Source organism: Physcomitrium patens, chromosome 15, assembly GCF_059467195.1.
Source record: "Physcomitrium patens ecotype Gransden chromosome 15, ASM5946719v1, whole genome shotgun sequence".
In the NCBI taxonomy this organism is placed as follows: Eukaryota; Viridiplantae; Streptophyta; class Bryopsida; order Funariales; family Funariaceae; genus Physcomitrium; species Physcomitrium patens.
Window position 1 is genome coordinate 2,917,108 of NC_143424.1, and position 23,101 is coordinate 2,940,208.

Consider the following 23,101-nt stretch of genomic DNA (forward strand, 5'->3'; position numbering starts at 1 on the left):
AGATGATACCCATAGTTGGAAAAGAATGGTGTGTATTGAGTCGATGCATGGAGGGTGTTGTTATATGCAAACTCGACTAGCGACAGATATGTGGTTCAATCGTCTTGCTGATAGTTGATGCTACATCGTAAGTATTGTTCCAAGACTTGATTCATCCGTTCCGTTTGGCCGTCAGTTTGAGGATGAAAAGTCAAAGAAAGCTTGATATCCACCTTCAGTATTTCAAAGAGAGATCTCCAAAACTTTGATACAAACTGGATTCTTCGATCTGATACGATATCATCTGGTAGTCCATGATATCGATACACATTATCGAGAAAGAGCCTTGCTGTGACTTCACTGGATGATGTCTTCTTACAAGGAACAAAGTACGCCATCTTTGTAAGCCGATCTACCATGAAAAAGATGCTGTTAAATGAGTTCGATGATAGAAGGTCTGTGATGAAGTCCATGGAAACTGAAGACCATAGTCGACATGGAATCGGCAACGGCTGTAGGAGTCCATAAGGGCGATGCAGAGGATTCTTGGATCTTCAACAGATGTCGTAGGAGAAGACAAAATCTTTCACATCCTTCTACATTTGGGGCCACCAAAAATCTCGAGAAATAAGCTCCAAGGTCTTGTTGAATCCAAAATGTCCCGCAACTTGAAAATCGTGGCGAGATTGAAGAACTCGGAGTCGTGCTGGTCCTTTTGGGATATACAACCGCTCCTCAAAGAATAAAAGATCTCTCTCCACCTTGAATTTTTTGACATTGGCACGCTGCTTGATATCAATGGCTACTGAATTTTTAATGGTTGCGGCATGTACCTGATTCAAGAAGTCAGCATTAATTGGCACAATAGTAGTGCAAAGCTGAAATTGCTCTAGCTTCAACAACGTCGTACATTATTGATCAAACGCTGCTTCTCCAGCCTTTGGTAGAAGATACGATCTCCTCGATAAGGCATCAGATAGTCCTTGCTGCTTTCCAGGTCGATAAGTGATAACAAAATCGAACCTAGATAGCAACATACTCCACCGAGCTTGACGTCGATTTAGAACTTGAGCCGACATGAAATACTCCAAATTCTTGTGATCTGTGTATACGATCACTAGGTGTGTAGCTCCTTCAAGAAAATGACCCCATTCTTGGAAAGAATCCACTTTAGCAAGAAATTCCTTATCGTGGATCTCATAATTGATTTCAGCAGCAAAGAACTTTTGAGAATAGAATGCAACCGGATAGAGCTTCTTGTCTTCTCTCATTTGTGAAAGTACAGCTCCCAAAGCAAAATCTGAAGCATCAGTTTCTAAATAAAAGGCCTTTGTAAAGTCTGGATGTACCGAGATTGGAGCCGTAGTAAATGCAATTTTTAGGTCTTGAAACGCCTTCTCCGCTAGAGGTCTCCATTCCAACTTATCCTTGCATGTCAACCGAGTGAGAGGAGCAGCAACTTGAGAGTAATTCTTGATGAAGATCCACCTTCTGGAGGTCCATCTTCAAGCCTTCCATAGTTGCAACGAACCCCAAAAACTCCATCTCTATTTGGTGAAATAAACACTTCTCCAACTTGGCATATAGTCCTCACTCGCGTAGTTTCTCCAAGACCAAACGAACGTGCTTTTCATGCTCTTCCTCATTTTAGGAGAATATCAGAATATCATCTAAATAGATGACAACAAAATTGTCAAGGTACTCTCAAAAAATGTCATTCATCATATGTTGAAAGACCGCTAGAGTATTGGTAAAACCAAAGGGCATGACATTATACTCAAAATGGCCATACCTTGTACGGAACGCTCTCTTCCACTCATCTCCTTCCTTGATTCATACGAGGTTGTAAGCTCCCCTTAGATCAATTTTTGTAAAAATCCTTGCACATCCAAGTTGTTCTAAGAGACGAGAAATCAAGGATAACGGGTAATGATTCTTCTTTGTTACCTTGTTGAGGCCTCGATAGTCCATGCACATCCGCAATGAGTTATCTTTCTTCTTCACAAATAAGATGGGTGCTCCAGTTGACAATTTTGAATGACGAATGAAGTTCTTGGCTAGATTCTCGTTGATGTACTTCCGCAACTCTGCCAACTCCGTCTGCGATAGATTGTAGATTGGGCCAAAAGGCGATTGTGCTCCTTCCTGCAAGTCTATGGCGCAATCATATGGTCTGTAGTCTAGTAGCATGTCGGCATTCTTCTTTTGAAACACGTCTTTAAAATCTTTATATTGCTCCGGTATACTTGTTGTCGAGATCTTCTCCCCGGTAGTTGGAGCCGCATAAATGGTAAACAATATGCCTTCCTTGAACGATCTTATAAACGCTCTTGCTCCAATAAATAAGGATTTCTCTATTTGGGGTTTTCTACTAGGCTTGCTCTTGGGTAGTTTTGTGGGAAAGGTCATCTTCCGTAACTTCCAATCTATGGATGGGTTATGCTTTTTCAAACAGGAAAGACTAAGAATAACAGGATTTGATGGGGTTCTAATAATATTGAAAATAATATGACTACTATGGCCCTTAAACGTCACTTCTATAGGTTCTGATTCATGGGTGACACTCTTAGACAATAAAGGTCGCCCATCTATGACCTCAACGTGAACAGGTTTGGATTTTTGTACTAAAGGGATCTTATGATGCTTTACAAATTCTTTATCTAAAAAACAAGCAGATGCTCTTGAATCTAATAATATTAAGGTTCTCAATTTTTGAGGGCCAATAAGCAAAGGGATTGTAAAACAAAAGGCAGGTTGAGCGGAAAGAAAGGAACCTGGTTGTTGTTGCGATGTTTCACTGTCCAGCCGCACGGTTCCTATTGTGGCTGGGCATCCTCGTTTTCTTGAATAAACACGCCCCTAGTCTTGACAATACGTCAATTTTGCTTCTTGGGGCAGTTTCCAACTTTGTGGCCTTCTTCACCGCAATACAAGCATAGACCTTCCTCCATACACCGCTTTTTTTCTTCTAGAGTAAGGGATTTGACATGTACCGCATGAATTTGCATGTCTTCTACCTCTGAATGTGAATTCACACTACTTGCCGACATAGTTGGGGCGTGGTGAACCGTATGTTGTCTTGAACGTTGGTCTTGGCGGCATTGGAATAGGCAGTTATCGCACTTCACAGCTTGGCTAATAGCTTCGTTGAGCATTTATGGATCAAGAAGAGTTAACAGCAAATCCTTCACATCATTCCTTAAACCCCAATAGAATTGACTCATCAACGCTTCTTCATCCCATTTGATGTCGCATGCTAATTGCCTGAAGTCCGATGCATAGACTGATGTAGGGCGCATCTCTTGTCGTAGTGACCGGATCTTTGCTGTAGCCCATCGAACCTTGTCGTGTTCACCAAATGCTTCCGCAAACGCCTCCAAAAAGGTTTCAAAGTTGTTTAGTATGGAGGATCGTTTCTCAAACAAAGGAGCTCTGACGTTGCTTTAGCGTTCGTTGCGTTCCCGGACCGACCTCCGAGCTGATCTCGGCTTCCTCTATCCATCGCGGAAAGCTCACCGATCCCCCAGACCTCCCACCTATGCGCCATTTTGACGACCTGTGTTGCGCCAGTGCCGGGTATGGTAAGCTGTTTTCTTGATAAGCGCATGATTGGCACCAGTGGCCCATAGTTCGTGTCACTAGGCCTTGTCTCGACTTATGAATCTTTTTTTGTCTTCGGAGTTGGGTGCGTCTCCAATCATGTTGATGCTGCACGGATCGTAGAGTGGTAACAGGACTGGATCCTATTGCCGCTTCCAACACTCCTCCTGAGGCCTGTTGTTCTTTGATCGTGATACGTTGATCGATGATTTTTTTTAACGTCGGGGTAGTTTGAACAAACATGGCTCGGAGTTTAACCACTCACAGATGGTGCTCCTCCTGCATGTGGAAACTCCCCATAGTCTATTGCTAACCTAATTGACTAACTGGTTTAGAACTTTGTCTTACTTCTACGGTGTCTGAGGTCTTCCAGCGCCGTTAGTTGTAAGGCATCGCATAATTCCAGGAAGCGGGGTTTTGGAAATGCTTTAGTGTTGATGTCCGCCATCTGATATTGTGATCGAATAAACACCAGTTTGATTCGTTCTTCTTTGAATTGATGTCGAATGAAATGGCATTCCCAATCTAAGTGTTTGATTCAAGCATGTTGGACTCGATTCTTGGCCAAAGCGATGCAGCTCTGGTTGTCACAGTACATGACCACGGGAGTTACAGTACATGACCATGTTTGTTGAGTGGCATACCGATGTCATCAAAGAGATTGTGTAGCCACAGGGCTTCCTTGGCTGCTTCAATACACGCACGGTATTCAACTTCGGAGCTTGATTGTGCTATTTCAACCTGCAGTTTGCTGCTCCAGGACACGGGTCTACTACCAATGCTGAAGATGTAGCCCGAAGTCAACCTTCGTGCATCAGGTTCACCTTGAAAATCACTATTGGAGTAACCAGATGGAATCACCTTCTCTCCCTTTCGATAGAGAATTGCAAGATCGGTTGTGCCTTCGAGGTAGCAGAAGACATGAATGGCTACTTCGAGGTGAGCTGCTCAGGGTGCCTGGGTGAAACGAGTGAGAACTCCGATGCGAAGACGATGTCAGGGCGGATGTTGTTCAGGTGGAGCAATTTTCCAACAACGACCCAATAGTAGGTGGAATCGGGTAGAAGAGAGGAGGCCATGTCGAAAGATAGCTTGACTATGGGACCCAAAGGAACCGCGGTGATCAAGCTCGTGAGTAAGCCCAAGTCGTCGAGGCAGCGATGAATGCAGCGGGAGTGAGACATGAGTATGCCAGCCAATTCGTAGTGAAAAGTAACGCCGAGGTTCATAGCCAAGAGCCTAAGCATGGACGTTTGAAACTCGGATTGGAGGCGGGTAGCTAGACACTGGAACTTGGTGGGGTGACTGCCGGTAAGTAGAAGGTCGTCAACATAGATGATGAGGAGGACCATGCCGTCGGGGTCGATGTACACATAGAGGCTAGGATCAGCACATGATTGGGTGAGGCTGAGAGTGTGGAGGAATGTGTCCAGCCGAGCGTTCCAGGCGCGAGGTGATTGCCGAAGTCCATTCAAGGCCTTGCGAAGTTGGTAGACGTAATGCTTGGAGCTGGGTTTGACAAAGCCAAGAGGTTGGCGAACGTATGCAACTTCGGTGATATGACCATTCAAGAAGGCGACCTTGACGTCCATGTGCATGAGCATCCATCCGCACTGAGCGGCCAACGAGACGATGCTGCACATTGTTGATCAGCGGACGACATGAGAGAAGGTTTCGGCAAAATCAATACGTTCAAGTTGCGTGTTTCCGAGCTCAACCAGGCGAGCTTTGTGGCGGAGAGGACGACCATCGGCATCAGTTTTCATGGATTCAACACAAGCGAGGGCGTCGGTAACACAAGTGACGGAGGCCACATAATTATGGAGACGGGTACTAGGGATTGGAATGCGTGAAGAGCAGCGAGGAACAGAAGGCGGGGTTGCAGTCGGGGGCTCGATAGGACGGGTAGAGCATCTGTGGTAGGTAATAACATGTGGAGAGGTAGGAGTGGATTCATCTGAACACGAGGACTCAATTGGAGGAATGGGAAGCAGTTCGGCTGGAGGGAAGGCCGGTGTGAGAGAGGGAGTATTTGAAGGGGTAAGGATGGGATCAAAGACCTCGATGATTGTAGACTGATCTGAGAGAGGTTCTAGTGCTACGGAGGGACCATGGGCAGTAGAAGCGGAGGGAGTGTGCCAGAAACGGCGTTCAATAAAGTGGACATCTCCATTGATGTGAATGCGGCAAGTCCCAGGTTCATAACACTTGTAAGCCTTGGTTTCTTCAGAGTAGCCGACAAGTATGCATTTGGTTGTTTTGGAATCAAGTTCGGAGCTACGTTCATCTGACTTGTGTACGAAAACTAAACAACCAAAGACACAAAGGTGATGAAGGTGGGGTGGTTTTTTGAACAACCTCTAGTATGGAGAGAAGCCGGAGTTGGTGCGTGTTGGGGACCGGTTGGTTGGGTAGTTAGCCGTTCCAACAGCCTCCGCCCACAGGTATCGAGGGGTACAAGCCTCCAAGAACATGGGGCGCGCTTTTTCAATAAGAGTACAATTTTTCCGCTCTCTTATGCCGTTTTGGCTAGGGGTGAGAGCCTAGATGAGCTCCCGATGAATTCCAGTTTCTTGAAGGAAGGGAGTGAAAGAACCGGAGAGAAACTCTCCACTCCTATCGCTGCGGAATCTGTTAATGGATTGATACAGTGCTAGCTCAGCATGTGATTTGAAAATTTTAAAGCTCGCAAGGGTGTCTGGTTTCCTTCGCAAAAAATATATCCATGTATATCAGGAGTAGAAGCTTCATTCGTACCTTCAAGCTCGATGGAATATATCCATGTACATCTGGTAGTTCATTCCATCGAGCTTGAACGGCTCGGGAAGAGAATCTGTTGCCATAGAAGTTTACACTACTATCACTCTAAGAATCGACTTAACACCGGTCACACTGATCGTTCAACATACTAACACTTTCAACACTTGATCGCGTATGCATCTAGCGATAAAGAAAATAAGGATGACTACTCAACCCGGACTGTGGTCCAGAGAGAAAAAAGACAGTCACTATTACTAACACATACCCTGTCCAAGAAAGACGGCTCCTCGAGCTCTAATACCATTTAGAAATCAATAGTAACTTAACAAAATGTGTTTGACCACACAGGTAGGTGGTTCTGTTTGTATTTGCAAATTCATAGGTGATCACATGAGGTAGTTATGAGTTATGAGTTATGAGTTACTGTACTAACAAGATCGTAGAGTGGTAACAGGATTGGATCCTATTGCCGCTTCCAACACTTCCGAGTGATGGTGCACAATTCATGCCACTCGTGGGTGTCTAATAGATCGCTGAAAAACACAACTGCTGCTGAAACGAAGTGCCTGAAAAAAACTTTCACAGCTGTATTCAATTCCATCAGGCCGAAGGAAAACGAGTTTGTATAACATCACTGCCCTTTTTCGGGGTCGGCGATCTTTCCTGTGATTCATGATTTTCTTAGTCGATGCATGCATCAGTACGTTGTACTCAATGATGTTCGTTTGTGAGCATTTTCGAATCTGACTTCTTCTGAAGCTAGACGTCATTGATCATGTCCTCTGCATCTTACCATTCATCACCTTGTCCAAGACCTTTGATCTTGTTGCCCTTCTCCATGGAATCGAAGAACATGAAAACTGATGCAACTCACTAAACACTGATGAACAGTGCGTGATAATTGCACATGATCGAACATGCCATCCAATGCTCACGATCACTCTTAGAATGGAACATCCAAATAGATTGATCGAACGGTTTTGCCCAGATATGTACCAAACCGTTTTTACTGACGGCAGAATCTTCCTACCCTTTCACATGTTTCGTGTGCGGTAGCACAGATCCTCTAGATGGCACACGGAAATCTTACTAGACATTAATCTCGATCAAACTTCAGCACTATGACATACAACACAGGAAGAACGCTCGGCCCCACGAAAAGCAGTGGTGGAGTGAAGGCAGTCTGATGAATGTGAAATCCTCACCAATTGTGCGGAGTAGGCAGGACAATATCCTAGGAATTCAGCCACAGAGATGCAGTTGAGCACTACTTTTAGCAACGCCCCGAAAACTCCGAGCCTCGTCATTTTTACTCCACTGAAACAATCCTGCCGTATTATTCAACTCGCTCTTCAGTGTCTCTTGGTTCTCATTAAAATAAAATAAAAGAAAACATAGTTCACTCAAGCTCAATATTAGTACTCAAAACAACCGAACTAGTATACTGTGACAAATTGTTAGTGAGATCGTTTGTCAGTTATCAAGATCATTCCTGATGTTGCATCTGTGATCACGTCGTCCACATTCTTTTTCTTCGCAACAACCGAGATGGCTGACCTGTTCTGCTCTACTGTGATAAATGCGGAGTTAAACTGCTCAGAATTGACCTCACGGATCAGGCATCTTTTTGAAGTGTAGTTTTTTCATATCTTTTCCTTTTGATTGATTTTATCCTAGGTTACGAACATTTCATCGAAAAACCTAGTCTAAATTCGTAGAAGTTTCTGTAGTTACAGAAATGGTAACCGAAGTGACGATTCACGATCATTTCCTCCTTACTAATTCACAGTTTTTTGTCATATGTCATGGTGTCTGACAGCAAAACTCCTCCTAAACACAACTACGCTATGCAATACGGTGAAGAGGTTTATTTCACGTACTGGACTGTTGTGTTTTACATCAATTGCTATTATGGTATTGGATGGTCGTCATTGACATGGTGAATCATTTTTTGATTTAACCAACTGTTTGATAGATAAACAATTTGATTTTGTTTTAAATTTTCTAAAATAATAGTGAGAAAAGCGGCAACATCAATTTTAAATACAACTTCACGCCTCAAAACAACTGCTACATATTGATTGGAAGATAGTGAGATAATATAAATGCAATTACTTGCTGCTAGCCATCGATACCATTTTGATTGTTTTCATTCAAGGCAATAATGCACCAGAGACCACAGCACAATCTCTAAGGCATAAGCAAGACTAACTGCACACAAAATTACGACAAAGCATGCACGAGAAAACTCATGGGGTTGGGGAGAAAAAATTGTCTATTACCAAATTGGTTGAGGGCATGCTTCTTGCAATGATTTAGATATTCGCATGGTACCATTAGGAATAGAGGTAGAAATTCTACGTTTCATTCCATAACCTAAGAAGATTTCAGAAACGAAGTTTGGTGAAAAACCACCTGTTCTTGCCAGTCTTGAACCTCTCCTCCAAAACAGCTTTCGCCCCCTGTCATCATATAATGACGAATTCGCAAGTCAATACAAAATTTAATCGGACCTATTTCGTTACTATTGCAAAGAGTTTTCTTGAGTGAGAAACTTCTAGAATAAACGAAGACTAATACCTTTCTGGCCTCTACGCGGCTAGCAGTAGACTCCAACTTGTCCGCTGTTACAGTAGATTTCAAATCCACATCCAAAGAGTACCTGCAACAAGCCATACTGAGAACTTCAGCGACAGTCGTAAATTTTGAGATCGACGTACAGACATCACTGATAACGCCTCTGGGAACTTTCATACACTGTGTGATGTTCAGAAAAAAATTTACAGTATAAATCTTACAGAAATAAGAGGATAAATAGATGAAGACTGATGCTAACTTTAAATAGATCAAAAATGAACAGTATGCTTAAAAATACAGAGCAGGCACGTAGTTAGATTCGACCCGTTCCAGCGGAGGATATGTTACAATTGCAGCCTTGTAATTATAAGAATGACTCGAGGCTGATATCAGAAACTGTCTGAGAAGTTACTATCAGATTATACCCAGTAATTAAGGTGATTTCAGCGAAACTCAGGTTTCTGTAGGCCTCCCATGAATCAGACGAACATGTCACGTAAGACTGGGATTAAAAAGAGGCACACATTTCCACACCTTTGCACAGATGAAAGCACGTTGTGTAGAATAAGGAGAGGTAATATGCAGAAGCTGAGGCCCGGGAACAGCCATGAGACCTAATTATGGAAGAGTGAGATGAGAGTCGGAAAGCATAGAAAAATGCACCTGGTCGGCATGATGTGGTTGTAGTTGACCACCTTAGTGAACGCTTTGACTCTCGAACGCTTGGCGATGGTCTTCTGAGACGCTTTCTTGATCACCTACATTCACAACACAAATGAAAAAATGATGAGTTTCCAACAAATCAAACATCCCATCAACATACAAATATCCTACAAAATCTCACATTTACTGAATCCTAAACAGTGTGCACCAGAGTTGAAGACTTCTACAGTGGAGTGAGACACAGTGAACTATATCAAAGGTTTAACTAAGCAGTAACACTAATGCCTAGAAAGACACTACCACACTGCATCCAGTAATACATCACACCTCCTGGAAGTTTCTGGAACTACCATGGTTCACGCAAGGAGGTGTAGGTAATATTACACTCAAAATGACACCAATCCACATACTTTTTCTTAAACCCCACAACTTACATCTCGTAGATGGTGTATTCATTGTTCTCAAAGTACTCCAGTAAGGGGATCCAAAAAGTAAACATATCAATCTCAAGGGCATGTGACATGAGATCTACGTGCAAATACAGCAGCTCGAGGATAAAACCAAAACACATCCGCAACACCCGCAAACTGGAAGAATTAATTTCAACGCAAAAAGGTATTTCCAGTACCCACAACACATATTCCACTCATCTGCAATCAGACCCGAAAGATCTTCAATTGAACATCACGATACACCAAAAGAACCTCCGAAGACGCGAAGAAAGCAGGGCCCATACCTTGCGGGGATACTTAGCAATTCCGCAGACGATAGCATGGCCGTAGGGGCGCTCCTTGGTGCCATCGTCGAAGTTCTTGACAATTACGGCCTTGCGGCCGGCGTACCGTCCCTGCAAGAGCACAACCACCTTGTTGGGCTTCAAAAACTTCACCATCGTGCTGAGCTTCGCGACGGTGACGCCCTGCGATCGGTGAAGGGAGGGAGAGCGATGGCAAAAGAGGCGTATTGCTTGGCAGTGTCGAGACCTAGAAGCCTTCCAGGATACCACTAGCCCTAAACCTAACCCTAATGCATGGGTACGTAACGTTCCCAACTTCGATGTTGTTCCCTAACCGGTGGGGACTCTGGATTGATGTCCGCCATTGGCTGGGGAAATCGATCGACGCTGTGGCGGGTATCACGCTTGATTAACAAAATGTGCACAAATGTTAACCATTGTTTCAGGGGCTTTACGTGAATACTTTCCAGTTGGATTAGAAATTTAAAAAAAATAAATTTAACTAGTGATCAATGGATTGAAGATTTTGGGAATTTTTCGAAAAAAGTTTTAAAATCAGTCTAAGAAACTCGATCTTAAATGATAAGTATTTGATAGGATTGAATACATTTCATAAACATGTGGTATTCTTGAGATGATAATTTAGTAGTTTGGAACTTGTATGATTTTTTTAAAGATGTTTGAATTGAATTTATTTAGAACTCAAGTAATGTGCCAAATATTTTTAAAAAATATCAGTAAGGAAACATTGAAAATACTAAATACATAAGGCATTAAAAACAGTTAATACATCTTACAACACCAACAACCTTAAAAAACATAACTTTTTCATAAATTTATTAAGCAAATAAAGACTTCATGCAAAAACAATAAACATACAATAATTTTTTTTATTTGTATTAAATATTGGCTAAAATTATAAATGTATGTTTTAAAAATATGTATAGGTCTTTGAGACAATTGCAGATAGTTTTCCAAAAATTATAATACAAACAAACCTTTGTAATATATATTTCTAATAAATGAGTTTTTTAAAAAACAACTAATAATTCAAAAAATGTTTTTAAAAAGGCGAGTGTATTTATTCATGAAATAAATATTGTATTATATTTGGGAAGACTTGAAGTAGTGCCACAAGTATTGAAGAAATATCAATGACTTATCAGAAATATTTCCGTCTAATTGCATATCAAATAAATGATTTATAGGTTTCATTTGTCCATGGGTGATTTCACCACCTTACTACCACAATTTCGATAATAATTAGATCGTGACATATTTTTAATTTTTACTTAATCTTATTTTTCTCCTTATTCTAAGCACATTACTACATTCTTGTTAAGGACGATTTTTTTAAATTAAAAATTTATAGCTTTCTAGAGGACAATTAATTCACAAAAAAAAAAAAAAAAAAAAAAAAAAAATTGTAGACTTTTAGATAATTGGTTTGAAGAAATCAGAGCAGAAATTCATAATTATAATAATTATACTCAAATATTAACGTGTTTATTGCAACAAAAAATGACACACAGTGCTTTAAGCAAACTTAATTGTATAAAATACACATATAATCCTGTTGTTGTTGCTTAATGACACATCTTAAATATTTTTTCTCATAATCGATTGCAAATTTGGGTATTACCATATATATAATTGAAAAAAATCATGACTAATTTCGAGATTTTTAATGAAATTGAAAATAATAATTACAATTGTGGCTTGCAAATCAATAATAATAGTTTTGGTAAATTGTTAAGAAATTAGATGGGATGGAAAACCTATTATTGATGGATATTCATCCATTGAATAGAATGCAATAGTTTATTTTTACTTTCAACACTTATTAAAGATCATGACTTGGAAGATATCTCAATTGAGGTCGACCAAGTATTATGTACAAAAGAAAAATATGGGTTTAGAGTTACAAGCAACCTTGATCATTAAATTGTATGCAAGATGCTATTCTAAACTAACATATTGCTTATTTATCTTGATCATAAGTAGCAAAACATAGGTCAAGTAGGTTTCAAAACTAAGAAAATAATTAAGAATAAACTGTGTGGCCGAGGAGTATAAACACTCTATTGCAACAAGTGGGAAGTGGGATTCAGTTGCAATATTACCCACACAAGGCAAATGCAAATCTAAATTATGATTGGTCAGTTGAAAATCTTTGAATATTATAGAGATTGTTCCTACGTTGAACACAATAAAATTCGATAAATTACATAAAACTCATATGGTGCAAGAGTGGTTTATTTCTTGCTTATGAACTTAATTCTATCAACGCAATGTCTTTCCATGTAGTAATAGCAAAATCCCATACACTTCCTCTTTTTATTTTACTTTATTTTCTTGCAAAATACTCACTTGAAATCCAAAACCAATAAAGGATTAAGAGAGGAGTTTTTGATCGTAAAGAAGTCATGACCATATAACTGCACACTCAAAAAGACTGCTACGTCCCAAAAAGCAATTGAAGGGTATGGTATTTTATTTTTATTTTTTTTTCCTTTTTCCTTGTTAAGGAAGTAATCACAATGTATAGGAAAATTTTAGAAAATTATAATGAAACAAAAAAAATGGGTTTTCCACTCTGGCTCCCCAGCTTGTGATCGTCTATAAAATCCAGCATTTCAACACCAGTTAAAATTGTAAAGGACCAATGGGTACCCTAAATCCATAGCTAGGTGAAAGAAGATTTCGCTAGCCATGGGCCCCACCTTTATCCGCGGGTGCGGCCACAGGAGGACATGCCTTTATCCGCTGCTTTGTCTGCAGCAGTGTGTGAGATTGCGGAGCTGCTTGCAGAGGGAGGAGCTCCAGCGACGCCATAGCCAGGCAGTCTCACCCACCATGGCCACAAGCTTCACCACGCCCACGGGACCCCTCCTTGCCTTCCCACCCACCTCTACACGCGCTCCTGCAGTCACTGCGGCCAGAGCTTCGGTGGATCACACCTCCACCACCACCACCACCATCACCACCTTGGTAGTCAGTGGCCATCGCGATGCCGCAGTCAGCTCGAACCGTGGCAGGGGGAATGCGAAGCTTGAGACCGAGTCACTTCTCGCGAGTGTAAAGGAGGATGCAGGCAGAGAGGATGAAGGCCACGGTGGGCAGGAATCGTGGAGCCGGAGAGGGCTCTTGGGAGCTGCGGCATTGGCCATGGTTGTCAGCTGCGCGAACCTCGGTTGCGAGCCTGCGCAGGCGTTCGAGTTCAGTCTTGGAATTTGTAAGGTTGGATTATGCCTTTTTTTTTGTTTTTTGTTTTCGTGTGATTGGAATTGGCTTCTGCTTTGCTTTGTATCATTATCGCGTGAATTAGTTCGAAGGTTTCTCGTGCTGCCCAGGTGCTTGAGGTGGTTATACTGACAGAGTTTTATTAGCCTAATGCCTTGAAATGGCAGCTGCACTGTAAAGTTCGTTACTCGTAAGATTCGCTTGGAGCAGATATCTAATTCATGAAATACTAGTTGAATTGCTTTCTCATTTGCTGCCGCTAAATGGGTTAGTTTAGAGATCCGTGTTTTGTTCATGAAGTTAGCTTTTACGGTTGATCCCTTCGAGTTTATCTCAATGCGTCTCAAAGTGCGTACGAAATTTCGGGTTCCGTATTAGTATCTTCGACTTGAGACGATATGCACTTTTGTGGGATGTGGGTTCTGACATGGGATTCTCTTCGATGGTCGGGTTAATCAGCTGGACCGAAGGATTGGTTGAAGGGCCAGAAACGAAAGACTGCCCAGTTTTTGTTGAACCCCATCGAAGCGTCACGCAGCCGGTTGTCTTCAGCTGTGCTTCTTCTCTGTAAGTAGGATCCCCCCCTGACATTAACATTGCTGTTATTTTTCCCACATGTCCTGATGTTTAACGTTCTTGGCTTTAGAAATTCTAGAGTCTAATCATCGATTTCGCTCCAGTCAGAAAAGAAGTTTTTCAGGGCACGTATTCACACAACCGACTAAGAGAAGCATATAAAACCAGAATAGTTGCATGCGTGAAAATGTAAATGGAATATTGCATAGGATTGCGTGATTCTGGAATATTTACTTCAGAATCCTAGAGTAATTTTTTTATGTCTTATCTTGCATCACAGCTTCAGCAGAAGGTTCCTCCTTCGAAAACTACGAGGAGGCAGGAAAGTTGGTCAAAGTTGCCGCTCGAGATTGCACTCCAAACGAGTTGGGATCAATCCTTGATTTTCAAACTCGAACAGGGGTTGAGGTTAGTTTTTGTTCTCAATATCTTGTGGTCAGGATCGCGAGTTGGCAGAGATTTTTGTAGCTACACCGAATATCTAGTGGAAACTCCACTGAAAGCAGCTCTACTATCCTCACTCATTTCTTACGTGCAGGTTTGCACTTTCAAGTTGGTGTTAAAGAATGCTGCATCACTGTTGTCCGATGATGACCCTGTTAAAGTGAGCGCTGTTGCTGCTCTGAATGACCTCATAAGGTCGGTATTTGCTCTCACCCCACGCTTTTAGCGTTCTTTGGATTCTACACGCCAGAGTTGTAGCATGGTAGTTACTAAGCTATTCTACAGATAGTGCATTACATGGATATAATGTGGTCTTTTTTGGGCTACGGTACTATCCTCCAGGCATTCTTTCTTTCGGTGAACGAGAGCTGTAGCTGTTTGTTTCAGGTCATTCACTACCGTCGATCAGCTTCTTTCAAGCGGTGGAGCTAGTGCTGCAACTCAAAGGTACCATTTCCCTCACCATCTCGTTATAGTGACTTGCCTTGAGAGTTACGTCTTCTTCAATTGGAATAGAGAAATTTCGACGTATTATTGATGACTGGATCTGCCGTGTGCAGAGAGGACGTTATGGGAGCATTGAAACAGACCATGGCAGCTCTGGACACTTTTCAGCAGGGTGTTCAGAACTGTCTAGATATTTGATTCCAAATCATTTTTTTTTTCTTACTCTAGTGTTGGCATCTCGGACCTCTGCCCTGGTGTTCCTTTCATGTGCAATGACATGTCTCGTAGATCTGAAGTTGCAATGGTTGTATTTGGCAATTTTATGAAACTGCCCAAGAGTCTTGAGGAAAATGCAAGTTATGTTGAATTTGGCCTTGCCAAAATACCCTTCATATTTTAATTGTTTTATTGGTTTGTAAACCAAGAAGACAGGAGAGTAGGATGCTACAAGGAGGTTGTATTGTAATTTTGAGATACTTAAGCAAGTTTTGGATGTGATATATGACATTTTGAGTGATCTTAAAATTCCAAAGAATTACTTCAAGATGCATCAAGGAAATTCAATATATTTGAAGGATTTAAGTTTAAGGATATTGCAAACCTGAAATCTAAAACGTGGAACTAAAAAATTGAGTCTTAAAAAGAAGTATTAAGAATCAATGTTGTTACCATGCATGTAAGTTAGATTATTGATTTGAAGTTATTAGCAATTTTTTTTGAAATATATAATATTGTGTTTATCTTTACCTCAATTATAGATTAAATATATATTTTATTATTCTTCTGTTTACATTAACAACAAAGAATCCACATTGTCTATTCGTAAATACCATTAAAACCAACCATCATTGTTATTTTATCAATACTTGGAACCAAATTTCTAAATTAAAATTTGCTTGTCTATTTTATTAGTTGTTTGAAAATATACTATTTTTTAAGAAACGAATATCTACAATATATTGCCAATAATAGAATTGATGGTGAAATTAAAATCTGAAAAAATACCAATTATGTTGATATAAGTTTTCAAATTACTTTTTGTTCATCTGACTATTATAACACTACTCAGCTGGAGAAACTCATAAGAATAATAAAAAATCTTGAAAATTTGGAACATTGAAATCCCATGCAATCAAAAGAGAGAATAGTGTAACGATTCCCTTTTATTTTATCATCTTGAAAAATCAGACCTTGAAAAATACACTCCAATATCCTCAATAGTATCAAATCAATCAAATTCAATCACCTCACTTGCTATTATCTAAAACTGGCAGAAGCATGCGCCGTTGAATATAAATAATTCCTATGATTTAGAGACAATCTCTCACTTTGAAGATATTGCTTGTGAACAAGTGAACTCCAGTTGCCACTACACAACTTTGAAAACATCTCTAGTGAGGATTTGTGTTCGGCTTTACCTCATTTCCTTAATTTGTGTCCATTTATCCCTTGTCTGTCTCCCTAGTGAGACCCATCCTTTCTAATTCTATTCACACAGATATCAATATACATGTTCAAAGTCTTACTGCTCTTATTTCACTCGTTGCAGGTTGCTCAGAGATGACCAGAAAGCATACTCTGATTCATGATTTCTTAAAATGACCACTGTGGAAATCTCAAGCATGTGAAATATATAGATATCTATGAGGTGAAACAAACCCCAGCACAAATTCAACCACAAGACGGACACTAATTCCACAGACTCCAACAAGCACAAGGACCAGTACCAACGAAGCCTTTTGTAAGAGGATAACCACGTCCAGGTAATGGTGATGTGATTTATGTTTTATCAATATGAAACACTCGAATAGACCTTTAATTGGATTGAACGTGAAGGTACACAAAAAGTTTAGAAACTGGACAGTAAGAATTAACACAGTTTGAACGAGAAACTCTAGCAAGTGTTGGCGATTTCTACAAGGAATTGTCCCTAGATAGCAAGAGACAACACGGTTAGTGATACTAACACAGAAACAATACACCAATCTGTTTGAATGAATTCATACTATTCTACAATGATGCTGTTTACAGAGCAAGATAACGAAAACCCACTTGGGATGGAAGTTCTGCCCTAATTTTTGACTGTGATCACGTAGTTCATTAGAAGAGCTGTGACCTCCGCAGCAACCTTGGCAGCATCATCGCTGAGGCGATTAATCTTATCGTTAGTCTCAGATTCCAGACGCTTCACATTTGCACCGGAGTCACCGCTGGAGTCCGAGAGCTTCTTCCGAAATTCAGCCTCCCGCTGTGCCCTGTACTGAGCCACTTCTCGCTCAGCTTCTTCCTTGGCTTGCCTAAGTCTAAGAACAAAATTGATGTTAGCTTCAGCTGCAATGGATAGCCGACATGGTCTTGAATACACAGTTGATGGGTGAAATATCATCAATCTCGAAACATCCTAACAAGACCTACAAGCCTACAAGCTTTGTGGGATCTGTAAGGTTTGTTAACTTGGAGGCATTTAGGCTTGTAATCCTGAAAGCAGGCCATTCAGACTTTCAGCTGGATTTTGAAGTCCCTGATCAAGCATATCCATACATTACGAAATTATATAAATTCGCACAGGGAGGGCAGCGCAATGCCCTAGCTCAATTAAACCAGTCAATCCAGTCGCTTCTAATCGATCGCTGACAAAACAGAAATGATATAGAAAGGATTTCAGCTAGCCCATAATACCGTGCAGTCTTGGCAGCTCGAGCGTTGGCCACAATACGTTGCGCATCTTGCTCTGCTGCAAGAAGAGCCTGAATACCTCCCCTGTCAGATGAACTCATCGCGATGCTTCTGGAACTGCTGTGACCTGAACCTACCCACTACACGGGATTCAGAACATGACAAACAAGAACACAGTCTGATATTGACGATAACGCTTCCTCACCATTCTCGAATTGCAACAGAAATTCTCCACCAAACCCTGAAAACCCAAAATCCACCGAAAACCCACCGAAGCAGCAAGCAGATGCAGATCTAGTTACTCTCGCCGCAACAGACCCACACGGGATGTCCACAAACAAGAAACCACACAGGGAAAAACGTAACAGACCCACACGGGATGTCCACAAACAAGAAGCCACACAGGGAAAAACGTGAAAAATAGCTCCGACGTGAAACACAACGCGCTTGTCTTCTCTGGAGCCAGGTTCCTCGACGAGCAACTGAAGCCAACAGATTGGCGACCTTCCATTGGCCGGCTCCATCGTCTGCCGGGTATAGTTTACGTCATACTCCGAACCTAGTCCAATATCCTCCGAAGGGTTTTCTGTGCACGAGGTTCTCAATCGTCCACAATCCGATCTGCTGTACAGAGGAGGGGCTTTCCCGTTCTGGCCAAGGGAAGTTCTGGAACGTCCGCATACCTTCGGTGGGGTTAAGTCACTCTCCCGGCTGATCGGTTTGTACTGGCGTTGCATCCTCGATGGGTGGGCTCTGTGGGCCATCTGGGTTTCATGAAGCGGCGGGGAAGGCCAGCGCGAAATGGGGTTCAGAATTTTGAGTACATTGTACAGTGTTTTAATGAGATTAGCAAGATCCAGGGTGCGCAGTTTTGGACTGGATTAAGGAGATCAGCTGAATCGCTGCGGATTCCATGGCGTCGAGGGCGGTTTGATTGTAGATAATTTCGCCCATGACAGTTTCGTGAGCTCGATTGGGTTGTTGAGGAGTTGAGGAAGAGACGCGAGGACTTTTGCTTACGCAATTGATCGGACTGCGTTGAGCATAGTGTTGTGAAGAAGTTTGGAGTAGGTTGGAGTGGGTCGTTGGCGGATTAGAGGTACGGTTCGTTTGTTGAGAGGGGATAAAAGAAACGTGAAATTAAAGGGCATTTTGAGTGACGAACAAATTCTCAGAGGACATGCAGTGAAGCTTGTGTACAATAATAGCTTTTGTAGTTGTGCGAATTCTCTCTCGCTCGCTTTTTCGTCTTCGAACCTTTATATGTTTCGAACAAGACATCATCTGATATTCCAGTGGTCCTCTATTGTGGCTGCACCCTAAAATGATGTCGCAAGTTTCAGAGATTTTAGAATGTTGAAGAGAAGTACGAGTGTGTGTGTGTGTGTGTGTTTCTTTCTTTCGAATTAGCCTTTAATTTCGGTTTTGGGGTGATTGTTACGGAATTGTAATAAGATTAGACACCAGGACTTCATTGTTTAGTTCTGTAATTGAGAGTTTCTTTCAAAGAATTTCCAAAAAGAATGGCAAGGCCGAGGCGGCGATTCCAGAGCAATAGCATGCTGTATATGATGGCGATGCACGCCGCCACAAATTTACTGCAACAGCCAAGGAAGCCTGTGGTGACGGCGGCACTTATAGCTGCGCAGACTTTGATTCACTTACGGCCTGGAAAGCTTGATGCCATCCTTCCGACGTTGTCTGAAGTTTGCCTTAATCCATATTTCGTCGTTAAGGTGAGTGACTTTCGTTTTCAACTTCATTTTACGTTTCTTTTGCTTCATCGCATACGAATTTTGTGAGGTACACTCGGTCTACGTTTTTGTATGCTAATGTCCTGGCTCTGTAGAACACGAATTAGAAGTTCTGCGGTTATGATCTTGCATCATCCAGCTTTATTTTACGATGGGCTAGGAGATTGCTGCTACGTGCTTTGATTCGTAGTTTGTAGTCGTAGAATGTAATAAGGATTCCAATGCGTCGCGTTTGGACGACCTCCTGGTTGCAGTTATTAGGTTTTAGATAATTAAACTAACTGAGATTCATTTTCAACTGAAGTTGTCTAATTTGCAACTTCTTTCCCATGCTTATTTCAGTCATGTTTTAATGATCGTTGTTTAAATATTTTTCTCTGAATGCAGAACCGGGACTTGAAGCGGCTGTGGTTATCTGCATTGTATCATGTCGATGAAACACATCTCGTCTACAACATGATATCTTTAACGTGGAAAGGCATTCAATTGGAGAATTCTATGGGGAGCCAAAATTATGCAGCGATGGTGGCTGTGCTGCTTGGTCTCTCCTCCAGCCTTGTTGTAGCTTCATCCTCATTCCTCGCATTCATAGCAGACTCTCCCACCTCCTTTTACTCGGAATGCTCCGTGGGGTTTTCAGGTGTTCTGTTTGCACTGAAGGTGGTGCTCAACTACAATTCTCCGACCCACACCAACGTATACGGAATCCTTGTACCCTCTCGCTACGCTGCTTGGGTGGAGCTTCTCGTAATTCAGATGTTCGTCCCTGGGACCTCCTTCCTCGGCCACCTCTGTGGCATCCTGGCAGGACTCATATACGTAAACACTCCTGGAGTCGTTTCTGGCACTCTCAGCATGTGGGGTGTGCTGCCAATGATGCTGGGAGCCTTGTCATGGCCCGTGAGGCAACTCGGTCGGTTCGTGCGGGGATCCAGCGGTCGCACATTCGGCCGTGGAACTGTTGGATCCTCACGAGCCACTCGCCCCGCCTCAAGTCCTTTAAGGGATCGAGAAGGTAGCGTGTGGCGATGCGAGGCTTGTACTTACGACAACAGCACCGTCGTGGATACTTGCGACATGTGTGGTACGCGTCGTGGCAGGGATGTGAGATCTGAAGCTGGCGATGCAAGGAGAGGCACGTCGAACTCGCCCATGTCTAGAGAAGAGCTGCGACAGGCTCGCCTGTCCCGCTTCAACAGATAACCACTCAGCTCGTGCTTCCCTTACTCAGCCAGAATTCAGCCACCACAAGGAAGAGCTCAACAAGGCCATGTACAAATCTACAAGACGATCCTCGCATTCTCGATCCCGTCTTCGCAAATGGATCAACGAATCCGTAGAATGGAGGAGACGGCAGAGGGAACAGGGGAGAAGCTATAGCGTGGCACATACAGAGGTGGACTGTTGCGCCGGTGGGTTTGCTCCTCAGCAATGTGGCGGGCCCCGGTATATACCGGTAGCCGGTAGCTGAGGTCTCTTGTGTATTTCGTGGAAGTTCTATTGCTTTTTGAAGTGGCGCGAAGGTTGTGGATTCTATTCTTTCATTATTGTTCTTCAGGTCTTTAAATTTTTATTTTTTATGTAATTTTGATGTAATTTAAAATTAGTTATCAAATTAAAAACCTTACATTAAAAAATGCACTAATGAGTTGAAGCAAATTAATGTGTTTGTTAACGGTATTGTGCTGAATGACTTTTTTATTTTATTTTTCTTTATTTTTTTAAGTATATGTAATGAATATATTAAGATCAAAACCTCAGTTTGCATGCATATAATTTGTGTGTGTGTGTGTGTATATGTATAATATAATTATTTCCATGTGTGTATAAATGCATGTTTCTTATGTTTCAAGTGTGCAAGGAAGAAATAAATAAATATATATATATATATATATACACATACAGAGATGAGAAGAAGCTCATTATCTTTTAAATTGCATTGGCTAGTAATTAAAAATAAAATACAATTGAAGGGTTATATCCTTTGATTGCAAATTGAGTAGATTAATTGAATGTCACGAGTCCTCATTTTGAAATGTATACATTTTTTTATTTTTCTATTTGATGCATTGAATAATAAAAAAATAAAAATAAAAAAAATGAAAAATAATTATAACAGTAATCCTGTAGAATTTTTACAGGATTATGAAAAATAATTATAACTGGGGTAACCACCACCCCCTGCAACCGAGGAGAGGGTATCGCACGGTTACCGGGTAACCCTGCAAAAGCGGTCACCGAATACCGTGAAGTCCTGGACTGGTCACCGAACGAGGAGTGTCGCCGACAGCGGCGTTGAAGAAGCGATGGAAGGCAGCGAGGAATTGTGAATTGATGATCGCTATCGCCAGCCCACGCGGAGCTTAATCCACCTTGGCTACCTCCGATGCCGTGGAGGCCGCCGTCTATGCTGCCAAGTACCGCAAGTATGAGCGCGACTACCTGCGACGCATCCACCATCTCTACTTCTCTAACCTCGCTCCCGATAACGGTACCCATGCTCTCTCATGAAATTCTGGGCTGTTTTCTTTACCTGGGGCCCCTGGATATTGATTCCGCTCGCGATCTGCTCAACGCTGTGACATGGGTTCCCCCCTCTCTTATCTCGTTCATTGAACTGGTGTAGACCTGAGTTTCTGTGGTGACTCCATCCACCACGCCAAATATGTTGTGCCTAGCAATTGAACATTTGGCGGGGTCAGTACGTATTGTGCAGTGAGTGGTTCGGGTACGCCGTAATTTTGGTTCCTGTCATTTAAAGTGGCCTTGAGGGGATGCTTTTAGTAGTATAATAACTTAATCAGAGGTCACCATTGGATGCTGTTGTAAACCCTCATGGATCACTTCTATTCTATAGTCGGACTCTCGCATAAGACACCATTTTTCTATGATTGAAGGACCAGCTAAAAATGCCGGTTCGGGTACTGCTGTAAAAATAACAGCAAATTTCTTGAGAGCCGTTCGAATACTAGCGGTACATGCTCTCTTTGCTGACTGTGCCTTTCGCACTTGAGATCCTCTGGTGATGGATGCTGGTTTATTAATTTTTGCCGTTTATTGATGTTTATGTAAACTTTTCCCTTTACTTAATTTCTTATAGAATTGTCAATCATCCATGCTTTAGAGGTAATCATCTGATGTGTGTTGATCATGTAATGAAATATTGTAGGAGAATTATTTGAGGGCGTTGCTACCATTGACGAATTCGTAATTAAGAAGAGCAAGTAAGCAACGCGTTACCACAATTCTGATAATTTTCAATGGCTTATGATCATAGATGCCGCAAGTTTCTAAATTCACTCATTTATTAAGAGGAGTATCTTGACTACAATACTTTGGCTTATTTGACATGACTTTGAGACCATTAGATGCATGTGTTATGTGTGTACCTGATACCAGAGGTTGGCTGTGTCAGAGAAGCCTCATTTAAAAAATTCCTTGCATCATCAGGGCTTGTAAACAAGGAGTACTCAGACTCACAGTTCGAACTCATGGATATCGATACAAACGCACCATCGACGTCCAAAAAAAAGTCTCAACGATCCACTCCGGAAAGTAGTCAGAAACCAGCTAAAGATAAGTTACAGTAGTCATTAGTAGAGTCTTTGTTCTTCAAGGTCGGCCTCATTGTATATACAGATCTTCG

At 41.7% G+C, this 23,101-nt stretch overlaps 4 protein-coding genes and 1 non-coding gene across 10 annotated transcripts; 2 read left to right on the top strand and 3 right to left on the bottom strand.

Annotated features, from left to right (window-relative positions):
• Nucleotides 1-8,596: 8,596 nt before the first annotated feature.
• Nucleotides 8,597-10,525, bottom strand: LOC112292067 (large ribosomal subunit protein eL27). Its single transcript, XM_024540192.3, has 4 exons — nt 10,316-10,525; nt 9,580-9,674; nt 8,920-9,001; nt 8,597-8,801 (listed from the first exon to the last, which is right to left on the bottom strand). Exons 1-4 carry the CDS (start codon nt 10,469-10,471, stop codon nt 8,727-8,729), a joined length of 408 nt encoding a protein of 135 aa, XP_024395960.1. The 5' UTR covers nt 10,472-10,525; the 3' UTR covers nt 8,597-8,726.
• On the bottom strand, nt 9,311-9,425 carry LOC112292942 (small nucleolar RNA snoR83). Its single transcript, XR_002972861.1, has one exon. It is a non-coding gene; the product is annotated as a small nucleolar RNA snoR83 (small nucleolar RNA).
• A 2,469-nt stretch (nt 10,526-12,994) lies between the features above and the next one.
• Nucleotides 12,995-15,525, top strand: LOC112292276 (uncharacterized). The gene is made up of 6 exons (XM_024540584.3): nt 12,995-13,550; nt 14,018-14,125; nt 14,415-14,542; nt 14,673-14,773; nt 14,966-15,025; nt 15,139-15,525. The coding sequence occupies exons 1-6, from the start codon at nt 13,028-13,030 to the stop codon at nt 15,221-15,223; spliced, it is 1,005 nt and encodes a 334-aa protein (XP_024396352.1). The 5' UTR covers nt 12,995-13,027; the 3' UTR covers nt 15,224-15,525.
• A 1,278-nt stretch (nt 15,526-16,803) lies between these two features.
• LOC112292277 (V-type proton ATPase subunit G 1) lies at nt 16,804-18,111 on the bottom strand. 6 transcript variants are annotated; one of them, XM_024540586.3, is made up of 3 exons: nt 18,072-18,111; nt 17,705-17,828; nt 16,804-17,328 (listed from the first exon to the last, which is right to left on the bottom strand). In XM_024540586.3, exons 2-3 carry the CDS (start codon nt 17,800-17,802, stop codon nt 17,097-17,099), a joined length of 330 nt encoding a protein of 109 aa, XP_024396354.2. In that variant the 5' UTR covers nt 17,803-17,828; nt 18,072-18,111; the 3' UTR covers nt 16,804-17,096. The 6 variants fall into 6 exon arrangements, with proteins under 6 accessions (XP_024396354.2, XP_024396355.2, XP_090112334.1 ...); XM_024540587.3 differs by having other exon boundaries at nt 17,705-17,841; XM_090256208.1 differs by having other exon boundaries at nt 18,020-18,111.
• A 173-nt stretch (nt 18,112-18,284) lies between these two features.
• Nucleotides 18,285-20,989, top strand: LOC112292274 (rhomboid-like protein 14, mitochondrial). Its single transcript, XM_024540583.3, has 2 exons — nt 18,285-19,437; nt 19,843-20,989. Exons 1-2 carry the CDS (start codon nt 19,225-19,227, stop codon nt 20,656-20,658), a joined length of 1,029 nt encoding a protein of 342 aa, XP_024396351.1. The 5' UTR covers nt 18,285-19,224; the 3' UTR covers nt 20,659-20,989.
• Nucleotides 20,990-23,101: the final 2,112 nt, after the last annotated feature.